General features: G+C 38.4%; 1 protein-coding gene across 2 annotated transcripts; it reads left to right on the top strand.

Moving 5' to 3' along the window:
- The first annotated feature begins 1275 nt into the window (after window positions 1-1275).
- LOC102690622 (DEP domain-containing protein 1A) lies at window positions 1276-13852 on the top strand. 2 transcript variants are annotated; one of them, XM_015356482.2, is made up of 12 exons: window positions 1276-1463; window positions 2360-2625; window positions 6394-6544; window positions 6773-6894; window positions 6979-7109; window positions 7707-7754; window positions 8502-8639; window positions 9372-10325; window positions 10829-11001; window positions 11856-12032; window positions 12250-12435; window positions 12662-13852. In XM_015356482.2, the coding sequence occupies exons 1-12, from the start codon at window positions 1407-1409 to the stop codon at window positions 12803-12805; spliced, it is 2547 nt and encodes an 848-aa protein (XP_015211968.1). In that variant the 5' UTR covers window positions 1276-1406; the 3' UTR covers window positions 12806-13852. The 2 variants fall into 2 exon arrangements, with proteins under 2 accessions (XP_015211968.1, XP_015211969.1); XM_015356483.2 differs by lacking the exon at window positions 9372-10325.
- Window positions 13853-15365: the final 1513 nt, after the last annotated feature.

Raw genomic sequence — 15365 nt, 5'->3', positions numbered from 1 at the left:
CAGATCTTGAATGAGTGGGAGGCATGTCCAGAAGATCACAAAAGTAGTACGTCATACACTGCTGGGGGCTACTTGTTTGAATTGCCAGGTGTGACAGTGAACTGTCCCTCTGTTCCAGGCCTGGTCTCAGCCTGCTCAGGACCCTCACACAACCTAATATGTGGCCCCTGACTGTGTGGTAATTGATGAGTGTCTAGGCAAAGTGTGTCACTCGATCTCCACAACTCCACAACATTAAAAAAACCTTAACCTGTTCCTCTCGATCTGTGATGACTGCCAACAAAAGCACTGGCTGTTATATACATAACTCAAGTAAAGATAGCTCCCTACTGCCACTTCTGTCATTTCGTGTCCATTGCAGAATTCCACGTTTAGCAGATACCAGTGCACGTCTTGCACTGGGATAGGGACCATTTTTGCATTCCATACATATCGTTGAGACGTACTGGAAATAGGAACAGCCAGCATTGCATAGCATATCTACTTTAGATTAAGATTTGAAGACCTTGAAGCCAAATTGGCCGTTTTTAGCATTCCAGCCCCTTGGCATTAATAGGAAAAAGAGAGCACAGACTAATACGGGCGTTGCGCCCTTTCTTTGATCATTCTGCAAATAAAGATTAGCGAGAATAATTCACCGATATAAATTGAGAGATTTTCAAGGAAATTGGTTAAAAAGTGAAATAAACAAAAAATGAAAATGCCCTTTTCTGGTTGGTTATTATTATTATTTTTTTGAACGCATGAAAAGAAAATACAGTAAAGGAAGTATCGGCGAACCACAGATCGCAATGTTCTACGAATCCTCTATATTCCCGTTAAGCTCCTGTCGATCCTAAATGTGATAGCCTTCGGTTTTTATATTTATTTTATGAATGACACACATAATATAATCCAAAAGCCATATTTTCCATCTTCCTATTCTAAATGACCAATTCCTATCACAACTCGGTCAGATGCACATTCAATATTCAAGTGAAAATTTACTGAAGTACTGAGAGAGGACATGAAAAACAAGCGAAGAAAAAAAAGAAAGAAACTACTGTTTACGGTCTTTTGTTTATTTCCTTTCAAAGTCTGTATAAAAAAACACTCGTCAGAAACAAAATATATCAAGCCATAGAGAAGATTATAACTTTATGATACCGGAAGTTCGTTTCCAGGGAACCTTGTATTTTGTTGCAAAGTTGTCGCAAGTTTCCACGTTCTATTTTCGGTCACATGACCCTGTCGTCCTCCAATCGGCGAACTCCGGGGCCTCGCTCTCAATTTCAAACACTGCGGTCCGCATCAGTTGAATGGTGTCTGAGTTTGTCTGGAGCTCTTGCTGGGTGGGTGGGGGAGATGGTTATGGTTTTGTGCTGAGTGCTTCCGATTAAGGCTGCTATCCCTATCGAATATTTAAGATGGATTTTCAGGAATCTCGCATCGTCACTCCAGGCCCTTACAGGGCTACGAAATTGGTAAGACCGATTAAAGAACAAAGATAAGACTGGTGTTGCCTTTCTGCACTACACGTTTGCACCCTATTAACAACGACATTTGTTGTGTTTTTCACTTTTGTATTTCTTTTTTAAAAGCACGCCCTGTGTAATGGGGCTAATTACGCGGTGAAATTACTCTGCATAGTATCTTGTATTGTGGGAAGAGTTGTTTAGATAACGAAAATTACAGTATTCTAACGGGTTTAGGGTGGATAGCTGAGCTAGTCTTCCGAAGTTCCTGTAAAGGCTGATAATAATCTCGCTCAGAGACAACAGACTCCTACTGTACTGCGGGGATTTAAATCTAGTACTCAATATGCTGTTTTTGTTTTTGTTTTCGGTGTTGTTCTATATGTTTTTATTATTTATTATTATTATTCAATTTATTTGCGGTTTATGCAGTAATACGAGTCATATTTGTACGCTTTTCAATAGTTGTTCTGTAATTTTATCAGTGGTATCCGCTTACTGTAGCTGTTGTTCACTGTGTGGGGTATTTTCAAATTTTCGACTTTTAAATGCATGCGTCCTTTCTTGGTCCCTGTAAACGGAATAAACGGAAATTGTGTTTCATGTCTTTCAAGACCGTTTGTTTGGAAGGAGATGCATTGAATTTCAGAAATCTTTACAGCTTTTTAAGATGTTCACATAACATGAAGAACTTTCTGCACGCATTTGTGTCACGGCTCTGTTAGCATCTTTCCCCTGCTGTTATGGTGTTGAAGTGGTCAGTAATGCTCTTCTGTTTAACCTTCCATGAAAACGGTGGTGTAATGGTGTTAAAAGGCGAGAACAGGGAGAGGAATCTTAGAAATTCAGGAATTTGAAGGTAGCTGCCATAATTTAAATGTAACCATCGCTTTTTCTCTTTACAGTGGAATGAGGTCACAAAGCTTTTCAGAGCGGGGATGCCTTTGAAAAAGCACCGCCAGCATTTCAGAGTGCATGGAAACTGTTTCACTGCAGCAGCAGCTGTGGACTGGTTACACGAGCTCCTCCGAAACAATAGCAATTTTGGCCCGGAGGTAACCAGGCAACAGACCGTCCAGCTGCTCAGGAAGTTCCTAAAGAACCATGTGATCGAAGATGTCAAGGGGAGATGGGGATCAGAAGACCTGGAGGACAACAGTCAGCTCTTCAGGTATGTGCTCAATTTCAGACTCTTCAAGAACTGCAGAAGCCTCAACACAGTTTGATACACAATGTATATGTTTGGGATGGCCTGGTAGTGCAATGGTAGGCAAGTATTCAGTTATTTTATTTTAAATCATTTGTTTTATTGGGTTATTATTCTGTAAAATTAATAACAACAGAGAACTATTAATTTTAGGTAATATGCATCACCTATCTTTTTTTTACAAAAACAACCTATAACACTCATTCACATAAATTAATTAAGAAACCTAAGCATCTTAAAAAAAAAAAATCTCAAATCACACTATATCCGAAACAACCTGGGTGCAGTCTGTCTCTGACCCCAGATCCCCTAGACCCACTGCAACCTGAAGACAAGACTTCCTTTTTCATCAGCTTCTCAGGACCTGGGGTGATTATTAATATGGAGTTCGTATGTTCTCCCCATGTTTTCTCCAGGTGCTTCAGTTTCTGCCCATAGTCCAGAAACATACTGGTAGGTCAATTGGCTACTGGAAAAACTGGCCCTAGTTTGGCATGTCTGTGTGTCTGCCCTGTGATGGACTGGCGTAGCGTCCAGGGTGTACCCTGCCTTGCACCAGTTGCTTGTTGGGATAGGCTCCAGCTCCCCCACAACCCTGAATTGGAACAAGTGATAAGAAAATGGGTGGATACATGTGTAAGTTAGTGAGGTTTTGATTTTATAGGACCTTAAACTCTTATTTTTCTGTAGTGAGATATATATTAAAATAGAAAGAGTAGGCGGAACTCGGATTTTAATGCTTTTCCTCTCAACTGAGGGTGTTACTCAAATTAAAAATCCCCTGCAGCTTTTTTATGTTCCTGGAGATTCTTAGCACAGTGGGGCTACTGCAGAGCTCCGTATTGTATGAGTTGATACATATTGCCTGCCCCAATTCGGGAGGGTTTGTTTTCAGCTCTGTTTCGCAGCTTCTGAGATCCTTTTATAGTCTGGTGAAGAGAAATCTGAACCTAACTGTCCTTTGTCCTAAAAAATCGAGAATTTAAATGTAGAGGAGATAATGGTTTTCACCCTCCTCATGTAATTGAAAAGGGCTTTCACGTGTTAATAGGTTTTCTTAAATGGCCTGAATTTGTGTCTAACTGGTGAGCAGCTGTTATTTGGCATATGGTAGCAATTTGACACATCCTGTTGTTTGGATTCAGAAAAGCCTTTTTTCTTTTCTTTGAATTTGACAGCATAGGTTTTTGCTTGGATATTTATGTATTACAGTCCCATTGTCAGATTCATGTTGCTTGTCTACACGCTGTGCCTCAGTGTAGATGGAACACCTAGAGATCATGTTGGTGATAAAAAAAAAATATCTTATTCATAAAGCATCTTTCCAAACCCAAGGACGCTTTACATTGTGAATAAAGTACAATAAAAGAAGAAGAGAAAGCATACAGGTTTTTACAAATTGACTGAAGGGAATTAGACATAGCCCTTGGTAAAAAGGCAAGATTTCAATTTGGATTTGAAGAGTTACAGAAGGTATCTCTCGTCAAGTCTGAAGACGGTCACTTCACAACACTGGAGCAGCGACGGAGGAGGCACTGTCATGAACAGTCCATGATTTAGTCCTGGTGACAGTGAGCAGAGCACCAGCCTCGGCTGAATGGAGCCTACAGGGGGAAGTGTAAACATGGAGAAATTCAGAAATGTACGTGGAGCCGGATTGTTCAGAGCCTTGAAAGTCAGCAACAAGATCTTGTATTGACTACGTGACTTTATAGACAACCAGTGTCGAGACTTAAGTTTGGGAGTGACATGCTGCCAAGGTCTAGCGTGAGTAAGTAGTCTAGCTACAGGGTTTTGAACATATTGGAACTTGTTGAGAGGAGAGGTAGGGAGCCTTGATGTTATAAATGCATGAATCGGACATTGATAAAAAAAAACGTTTTAGATATGTTTTTTTGTTTCATTTTATCCCACAGTTTTTGCAGATACAAGTAATAAGCAGAGTTTACAATTAAGAAACTAAGTGCACGGTCACTAACGTTTAGTCACCTCAGCCTTTTAACTAATCTCAAAGTGTTTTTTTAACATGAATGTGTTAGCTTTGCAGTTCATAGATAGGCAATGATTGTTTTCTTCTGCAAATTTAGCACATTCATGATAAATAAAAAAGGTTTGAACTGCTGCAGCTTTGTGCAAATGTTCCAGCAAATAAACAGTTTGGTGGGGTTGTTTAATTTGAATCATGAGACAAGTCATTTATAATTATTTGTGCAGTATAAGACAGAGACCAACTATAAATCAAGGGCAAATATTTTAGATCACTGTTTTTTTTTAATTCATCCCATTTGTGTATGTGGAGGGAGGGTTGCAGAAAAAAAAAATCCTTTAGCTTGTAAAGCTTGTTGCAATTTAACCATTTTATTCCAGATATGCCAAAGCAAAATCCTGATCAGGGAGACATAGACACAGCTTAGAGAATATGATGTTAAGATAAAAGCAGAGATGGTAAAGATGCATTGAAAAAGGTTTAGGCTGGTGAAAAGATGTTTTCCTTAACAATAGTGCCAGAAACCAGAAGCTGTTTATACCAAAGGGCTTTGATTGAATGAGTCTTTACTGTAATTCATTGGTCATGCCAATAAAACCCTTTGAATTTGAGTCAATATTTTCTGTTTGGTTAAGAAGGGAGTGGGAGATCTAAAGAGTAGTGTTTGTAGTCGCAGTTGGAGATAAAGGGCAGAGTGGTGGCTCTGTGGCTAAGGATCTGCACCTGTGGCTGGAAGGTTGCCGGTTCATATCCCGTGGCCGGCAGAGAAATCTTACTCCATTGGGCCCCTGAGCAAGGCCCTTAACCCTAACTGCTCCAGGGGTGCCGTATAAATGGCTGACCCTGCACTCTGACCCCAAGCTTCTCTCTCCCCATCTGTGTGCCTGTGTGTCTCATGGAGAGCAAGCAGGGGTATGCGAAAAGACAAATTCCTAATGCAAGAAATTGTATATGGCCAATAAAGTGATTTTATCTAAAGGATTGACAACAGTGTGGCTCTGCGTTGTCTCCCTCTATGGCACGGTAGAGGTACCTCGGGTTCTGTGCTTGTCTGCAAGTATTTCCACCTAGAATGCCAGCATTCTTATTGATAATCTTGGACAGCCAGGTAGATCTGTAGAAATAAAGTAATCTGTGTAGCTGGAGCCTTGAATTTAAAAAAAGTGCAGATGTCTTTAGTGTGATTTGTTCCTTCCAATTGTTTGTGTGCTTATACTCTAGCTGTGTTTCTCTTCAGTGCAGTATTGCTACCTGCCTACTTTACTATCTGATTCCGTGACTGTGCATAAAATATCAGCAACATTTTTTTTTAAATGGAGGCATATATTTGTCCTGCTCTTTAGTTTCTTTTACAGTACATTAATAACCCAGTAGTTGACTGATAGCGATATTATATCCAATCTAATTTAGAATATTGCCTCATATAATGAAAGAAATGAAACGTCGATTCGTCAGCAGATTTCCAAAGACTTTTTCCAGAGAATTTACTCTGAAAGGCTTTGTGACCATAATCTATGATTCACAATATAATGCATTTAATTTAAACTTTAATTTCATTCAACAATACAAATCCATATTCTAATATTTTGAACTGGAGAAACACAGCAGAGAACATTTTGGGCAATGAAGAAAATGGGTAGGTGATGTACTATAAACTGCATGGAATCTTGTATTTTCTGCCCATTTTTTTCATTCACCAGCTAAGTATTGTTTTGAAATGTATTTCTTCTTTGAATTGTTCTAAGGTTTCCCCCAACATCTCCTTTGAAGACTATTCCATATCGTCCTTCATTTATGAGAAAGAAAGCAGCAAGTGTGTCAATCAAGGAAAGAGAGAGCTTTTTTAAGTTCTCCAATTTTTATCGACGAAGTTCTAAGAAATTTGATGAAACACAGGTAAGAATTTCATGTTGTCCTATATATTTGCTGTAACATATGAGCTTAAAATCACTTTGAATAAAGGAATGAAGGGCATGTTTGATGCATTTTACCATTCCAAAAGATCGCTGGAATTGGTCACGTTCTAGTAATAGTAAAGATATCCAAGCATGGTTTTAGAGAGCGCAGCTAATGTCATTATCCTTTTCAAAATCGTATGCAAGAAACAATCTCTGTATTTTCTAGGAAAATATTGATCCCTTAAACAAAGAAGAGCTCACCGATGTTCCAGAAAGTGTACAGATTCATAGCCGGGAGATAACACAAGAAGACATTCATGAAGTTTGGAGGAATATTACTCTAACACAGTAAGTTTTAAGAGACATATCTATGGACTCTGGACCTATTTATGGACATATCATTTTTAGGTGAGATTGACCTTTTGTTTTTAGTTTGCAGAAATCATTGGGCTTGACTTCACTGGAAGATGTGTTGGATCCAGCGCAAGTCAATCCAGGACACATTGTCTACAACATGACTAATGTCAACAAGCACGGAGTGGTCACATTGCAAGACAAGACAGGTATTGTTTTTTTATTTTTTCAGCAAACCAGATTGATATAGTTTGTATTCTACTTATTTTGTAGGCATTAAATGGATTAGGTCTGCAATAATTCTGGGTGAAGACAATTCACACTGTGCCATTTACATTAGACTGACTTTGCTTTAATGACATGGGGTAAATATCGCTCAAAATCATCATAAAGTAAGACTAGTTAAGATCAAAATATTAAAAAGATAAAAACTTGTTTTTGTCAGATGTACTGGAAAATCATGTAAGAATATTTTGTTGAATTCAAGTAAAGTTTTAGTAATCCATGTTTCCAACTTTCTAGTGGATGTTATCGGCTGATATGTTGCAAAAGAAAAATATTATACAATTGAAATCACTGTGCTGTTGAACAAGGTGATGTTTGTTAACAAGGTGTTTAAACAAAGGAATACAAAGCTGTTTGTAATTCATTCATGTTTTTATTATATTAGTTGGGTTGTTTCTTTGAGTGTGTATTGGCCTTTATAATATTTATTTATCCTGAATGCATTTCCCATTATTATTCCAGGACAATTAAAGACCATTCCAAAAATCATTTGAACTCAATGTTGATTACTCTGTTTTTAGGGGACCTGCCCCACTGGGTTTTGTCTGCTATGAAGTGCTTGGCAAACTGTAAGTAAATAATACAGCCTTTAATTCTTTTTTTTTATGTTTAAAATTGTATATTCATGTTAGATTTTAAATCTTGCTGATCAGATATTCTTATGAATTCTTTATACCTTTCATTTATTTTTTTATTGAATGTTTAAACAGGTTTATTGAGATCTCTATTTAAGCATATAAATTAGTACAAGATTTGTCTTGTACTGACTCTTGTACAGTTCTTGGATAGTCACAATCCTGGAGATGTTATGTGTTACTCTTAAGCAAGTTCTGAGCACTTGGAACAACTTAATTTTTATCATGTAAATTGGTATTGAGCTTATCCCTTACATTTATTCATCTAAATGGATTAGAGGTGATCTCAAAATACCATCATATTGTATCTCTTTAGAACCAAGTTAGCCTTTTTTAACTCAAGCCAGCTGACATAAATAGATCAAAATTCAAGATTTTCCAAGATTTTGCAAATTGATTTAAGGGTAATGTGTTACTAACCAGCCCATCAGTCTAAGATTCTGTTCTCTGTTCTCCTTAATCTCCTTACTCAACATGAGTAAATGCAGTGTAGGCTTTTTCTCCATTACAGATGCATCAGATTAAGCAGTGCTATGGTCTCTTGAAAAAGCAAAGCATTACTGTGCTTATTCTTACTTCTCCCCTGTCTCAAAATATAGTCTTGGAAAGGCAGCTGAAAACTTGTCTTTGTCTACCACTGCGATTGAATGATTTTTTCCCCTTATCCTCCTTCATTTAAAGGGCCAAAGTATGACTCCAGCCAGCCATCCTACCCTGGGTTTGAGAGGGATGTTTTTAAAACGGTTTCAGATTATTTTATAAATCTTCCTCAGCCACTCCTGACATTTGAATACTATGAATTATTTGTGAACATTTTAGGTACGTATTTGTTTTAAATATTTTGTAGTTAGTCCACATGTAAAATAGCACTACTGGGAACTCAAGGGGTTTCCTGTAAATCAGTATTTGCTTTATCATAGGTTGAATGTGTCGACACTGTTTAAAAATGTATAGTATGTGGGGATAATTATGCTGGGGCTCACCTATATTATATCTCTTACCTAAACCAGTTTTAGAGAGACCACAGCAAGGGAGCTTTTTATTTATCAATCAAAACACCACTGTTTACCACTTCAGCCAAGGACAAATCAATTTTACATTTTAGTGGTGTGCTTGGAAATTACCTCAGAAGAGATGTTCTTTTTTGGAAATTAAAAGAACGCAAAACCCATCAGAAATACAGAGGAGAATAGAATACTCATTCATCTTCTCTAATGAAAAATTTGAGCCAGAACTGTTGCAGAAAACTAATGTTGCAAGATCTGAGAAGCAATTGTATTTCATGCACTTGAAGTGTAATACTTGAATATTAACTTAAACGCATGTTTTCAATGGAGAAATGGACATCACTATTATCCTGTGGAATGTTACCTTTGATAACATGATATTTTGAATGTGTATTTGTGCTTTGCTTGTGTCCTTTACGGTCAAAGCTGTTTTTACTAACCCTGCTGAATGTGCAGTTTCCCCTCCCCCCAATGTATCCATCAGCCCAGCTTTACATTTGACTCACTTCAAAAGTCTTTTTTATTTTGTCTGATTTTCTGATAGTTTTGTGCGGCTACATCATGGTCCCAAAAACACAACGAGGGAAACGTAAAAGCCAAGAGGAACCCAACTATCCTCAGCCGGCCAAAACTCAGCATTTACATGATGCCAATCTGTTCAAGTCCACAGAGTGCCTCTTGCTAAGCTTAATCCGTAAGGGATCTTTAGAGGAAAGTGAATCACCAATGAAAGAGGTGTTCTCTTCTAATTTGGAGGCCAAACAACTCGCACAGCTAAAAGGCTGTGCAAAGAAAATACTGAAGTGCAACGAAGCTGACAGAAGATCCAGTGCCTGTGACATTATAGGAGGCAGTTGTCAGAACCTTGCGCAGTTTAAGAGTAGTGAAACCATGCCAGTCAAGTTTAGACCAAGGTGCTATTCTATGGAAGGAATTATGGATATTTCAGGTGATGCTGGCCCCAGACATCTCTTCAAATCGGAGGAAAGCCTGACATCTTGCAGCAGCAGTGGCAGTACTTTCAGTAGCTCATTGCGTAAAACTGGCTCTCCGTTTGACATTCATTCCAAAGCTCCACGGCAAGAACCTATTTACATATCGATCCCTTCATGTTCCACGAAAGAATTAAAAAAAGGTATTGAACTTTGTAGCAGCCAGTCAGCCAGCAATGAGGCGCCAATTCCCCTGGAAGTTCAGTCTATAAAAAGACGCCACATGAGTAGGTCTAACAGTGTTGGAAATTGTACTGGTCTTGGAAGCATCAAAGAGATATCTAGTAGTTATAGCATCAATGCTCCTGTGGCTGAAATTACAATGAAACCAGATTTCTCCTCCTGCATTGGGCTGAGAAGACCCAGCGTATTAAATTTGGTCGCCAAGAAAGATGGTCAGAAAAGTGCACATGTGAGCAGACGCTGCCAAAGCTCTATGGAACTCTGTGAAAAGCTGTCTTCTACCTCTGTGTCCACTTTTGCACGTCCCCCAAGCCCTGAGCAAAGTAAGCCTATGACTGCATGCAATTATTAGCATCTTGTATGTTGTACTCAATGCTTTGCTATTTAAAACTATTAAAGGAACTTTTCTGGAATATTTAATTAAATGAAGAGCCTGTTGTATAGAGATTTTATGTGTCATTTGAGTTTCCTGAGAGATCTGATTTGAAATCATACTGACCAGAAAGATTCCTTTAATTACCGTTTGTTCAGTATTTCAACTGTTTGCATGCTCTTTACAACTACAGCTGCTTTTCTGAACCTGTAAAGCAATTTCTGAGAATAGATTGCTTGCTCACATTCTTAAATATAAGAACTTCACTTCTGTACTTTTGGTCATTGATTAACAATCTCTAGTATAAACACTTTTTGTGAAACTGAATTCTAAATAAACTATTTTTTTCACAAATACTAAACTGTTTTTAGCCACATTGTATTTAAGGAATATTGAAGCATACCATGTGTAAAGGGTATTGATCCAAATATAATCGGATCTCTTGTTTCCAAGGCTTGCTGCAGCCCCAGCTGGAGAGGGTTGCAATAGAAGCCCTACAGCTGTGTACTCTTCTGCTGCCTCCAAGCAACCGGCGCCAACTTCAGCTGCTCATGCGCATGATCTCTCGAATGAGTCAGAATGTGGACATGCCACGTCTCCATGATGTGATAGGGACAAGGACATTGGTGAGAAATCACAGCTCTGGAGAGAACAATCCTTCATCTTATTTGTGCCATTTCCTTCCTTTGTGGCTATTGGTGAATTCCATAAGCAGCTCCTATTTTTGTCCCTATGGTTTGCAGCGATTTGATAGTGACTCCATAATCAAATCTCAACAATTTGGAAGCTGATTGTGGTTTAAAGGTTTCTAACATTTAGTTTCACTGCCCCCGGGCTGTATTGACACCTAAACCAAAATTAGTTTTTGATGCAGAAAGAGCCCTTTTCTTGCTCAGATGTTTGCTATTCTTCATGACCAAACATTTAATGTAATATTAAGTTCCCATTTTGGAGTATAATGTACTTTTGTCTCCCTATTTTTTTTTTTGCATTAGTGCTCCTTTAGAATTAGTTCAGGGAAGTGACAAGATGCATTTTAGGGATGAAAAGAGAATCCTACTCTGATAGCTAAAAAAGCTTACTCTTTTTTTTTTTTTAGGTCTGAACACTGTAGGTTTGGTTCAGATATTTGAATTTTAAAAGCACAAGTGAGTGGACACATATGGTACCTATGAGAGAGTGCACTGAAAACTGAGAAGAGGTACTTCCCTTTTGGAAGCTGACAGTCTTTTCCCAGCCATGTTGATGAAGCTAAGACCCTGGTTTCCTCTGTGAAACTAAATGGCATGAGGAGATCCTTGATTAATAAGCTACTACAGAAGAAACAAGCTAGATAGGTCTTTGAAAAAACAGTTGTACATTTAGGGTTATTTGCATTCTTTTTTCAGAAGTTTGGTTATGTTACTATATTAGTTTGCGGTCTGCACTAAGAGATTTGAGTTCTTTGGTCTAAGCACTAGGTGTCACTATTTCATTTCAGATGGTGCACACATTCTCCCGTTGTGTGCTGTGCTGCCAAGAAGAGGTAGACCTTGATGAGCTCCTGGCCACAAGACTGGTCTCCTTTTTAATGGATCATCACCAAGAGATTCTTCAAGTCCCAGGGTACCTGCTGAGTGCTGTTCAGGACCATATTGACTATATGCGAAAAGTTCAGGTAGGTCCCAGATCCATTTTTTAATCTTTGTTTAACATGAAAAGACTTATTTTTAGTACCAAATATTCTTGAACACATACCACTTGATCATAACCTGACTTGGAGGAAAAGAGTAGATATCGAAATAAGTTATGTTGCTGTAATACAGTTTAAACCAGTTATTTAGAATTGTGCCAGAATCAAATGTGACCAAACTGCTATTTTCTTTTATGCCCAGATAACATACCCAGGGGAAAGTGTCAGTGCCACTCTGCCAACCTACTCCTTCTGCAGGCAAATCACCTGCCAGGAGTTTGAAGAGCAGAAGCTATCCGTCTCACAGGCTGCTATTGCCGATCTGCTGGAAAGCCTCATCAAGGATAAAAACCTGTGTGTGAAGGAAAAGAAAAAGAAGCTTAAACAGGTCAATGTCTTTTACTCACAACCAGTTTTCTAGTTCCATTGACAATTGTGATGTTCTCTGAAATATGTCACTGAGGCAGAGTATTTTGCATGTTGTTAACATACCCATGCAGGATCAAGGAGTACAGATCATTGTAGGGTGTGGTATTATTGGGTTGTATGTAAATGTACATGTATATACATCTTTTAAATTGTTTAAACCCTTAAGATTTCCATGTTTGTTTTAGTTTCAGAAAGAGTATCCAGATATCTACAGCCGTCGCTTCCCGACCACAGAAAGTGAGGCCCAGCTCTTTGTTGATAAGCCAAAGATAAAGCCACCGATGCTGTTAAATATGAAGAAATCCAAAACATTTGGCCTAAGAAACTGAAGATGATTTTTTTTTGCTTCAACTTTGTCCATATACTTGATTTGTAGACTCCATTCCCTCCAAAAAAGGGAATCTGCAACTACATAAAATACTTCTTTTGAAGGACTCAATGATGCAGGGACAATCAAAGCCTTTCATCTGGAAAGTGAAGACTAAAGCAATACTGTACATTTCAGATGTTATCCTAGATAAATATATTTAAACTTATTTTTGTTTAAACTAGGTGGGGGGGTTGTAAAGTTTTATTAATGGGATAAAAAAGCAAAGCTACACAATCTTATGTAGCTGTATTATTGTTTTCAAAGACGACAATTGATGACTGTAGTGGGTGATGGGTAGTAATTTAAAATCTTGAGAAGAGCATGAAGTCCTTTTTCTCAAGGCTGTTAACTGACATTGAGCACTCTGCTGCAGTAATGCTATAGCTTGCTCATGCAAGTGTTCTCGTATCCGCTTCAAGCATTGTTTTATCTCCATAGTCCTCAGGTTTACTTGTTCTCTGATTGAAAGGTATTGTCACCACATCTTCCATTTTAATGTATGCTTCTGAAATGCAGGACTTTTAGGCTTTGCATCCTGCTGAAGCTTTGATGCATATTGAATAATTTGCTAGACCTAGGTGTGTTACAGTGCAATTTATCCACATTGGGTAAGTGTTAATTTCATTCAGGTGATGCCAAACTGGTTAGACTTCGTATCTTGTTTTAGGTAACAATGGTTTTTGCAATGTTATATATATATACTATATTGTATTTTTGGTAACTCCAGCACAATTGTTTACACTTTTTTTGGTCTGTACTTGGTTTCTATTTACTTGACATATAAATGTCTCTTTAAATCTGTAACTTGCACATAACAACAAATCTGTAACATCAGTTTCCAGATTAAAGTTTTACATTTTGAAAATATTTCCACTTGAAGAAAATGTGCCAGATGTAGTTAAAGCATGTTTACAGTGATTTTTTTTAAAGCAGATGGCTTAAATGATACTGAGCTGTAAATGGAAATAGAACAATCAGAGTGAATAAAAGCCTTTTATCAAGGTTGTCACTGCTATGTTCATGCTCTTAAAAAAACAGTCAAAGTGGTTTTACTGGCATTTGTGATAAGAATTGGGTATTCTTGTATATTAAGAATTTATTGCATATAGAGTTCCACCTTCAGGTAAACATTAAGAAATTGAAGATGTCTGATGCTACCCAAACGCTGCTGTCCCTCCAGAATAAGCAGCTGGTCCAGGAGAAAACTGCGTAGGGATGCCACTGCCAGGTAAACGGACACTTTGGAAAAAATTAGTTAAGTGACATGGGAGAAAATGTCCATGAGTGAAAGCTAGCCTATTTTTCAAAGTCACGGAAAGCCATTGTTGAAAAATAAATCTCAAATCTTTTTACCACAAAACATTTAAATGAGACGGCAAATGTGAAATGTGGAAAAACTGGATCTGTGGTCAGAAGAGACGAAATTGGAACATTTTGGTCCAAATGCTGAATGCTGTCTCTAGTGCAAACCACACAACACGTCACCCAGTCAACACCATCCCTGCTGTCTAGTATTGTGGTAACAGTATTATGTTATGGAGTTACATCTCATCAGAAAGGACTGAGAAGCTTGCCAATATTGAGGGGAAAATGTATAGAACAAATGTCCACACAAATCTTGGAGGAAAGTTTGCATCAGTCATCTAAAGATACAAAAGTGTATATACTTCTTTTTTTCACGCTGTGTTTGTGGTCTGGCTTTCACTGTGATTATTGCATTGGGCAGTTGTTAGTTTTCAATGCACACTTGTGTCCAGGGAATTCTCACTTCTCTGAGCTAAAGAGGGATTAATCAGCCAGCAGCCATATTGCCCTGCAACTCACAACTGGCAACCCACTGAAGCTAAGGAGCTGTGAGCCTGGTCAGTACCTGGATGGGAGACTAAGGCTGCTGCTGCTGGAAGTGGTGTTAGTGGGGCCAGTAGGTGGTACTCACCCTGCAGTCTGTGTGGGTCCTAATGCCCCAGTACATACTGTAAAAAGGCACTGTCCTTCAGATGAGACTGAGGTCATGCCTTTCTGTGGTCGTTAAAAATCCCAGGACATTTCTCTAAAAGAGTAGGGGTCTAACCCTGGCGTCCTGGCCAAATTTCCCATTGGCCCTTACCAATCGTTGCCTAATAATCCCAATCTATGCTGCACATTGGTGGTGGAGGAGAGGAGTCCCCATTACTTGTAAAGCACTTTTAGTGGAGTGGCCAGAAATCACTATATAAGTGTAAGCTATTATTATTATTATTTATTATTATTAATGGTATTACCATTATTTTTTTTGTTCTAGACTACATTCAGATTTGCCAATTGTTTTTGTTTTTTTACACACTTGCTCACAATAACTAACCTGGACCCTGCTACCATGCACTGGGGAGAATGAGGAATGTAGGCAGACTCCTCTGACCTGCTTACCTTCAAGCCACTTACAGTATCTTTTAACACAGCTTGTGCTCCATGCAGGCAGCCCCATGTTGGAGTTTGCGCACTGCTTGGAGGGGAGGTGTGTCCTTTACAGCACAGCAAGT

Source organism: Lepisosteus oculatus, chromosome 9 (genome assembly GCF_040954835.1).
Source record: "Lepisosteus oculatus isolate fLepOcu1 chromosome 9, fLepOcu1.hap2, whole genome shotgun sequence".
Lineage (NCBI taxonomy): Eukaryota > Metazoa > Chordata > Actinopteri > Semionotiformes > Lepisosteidae > Lepisosteus > Lepisosteus oculatus.
The sequence above is the reverse complement of the archived record's forward strand: the minus strand, read 5'-3'. Positions and strand labels throughout refer to the sequence as shown.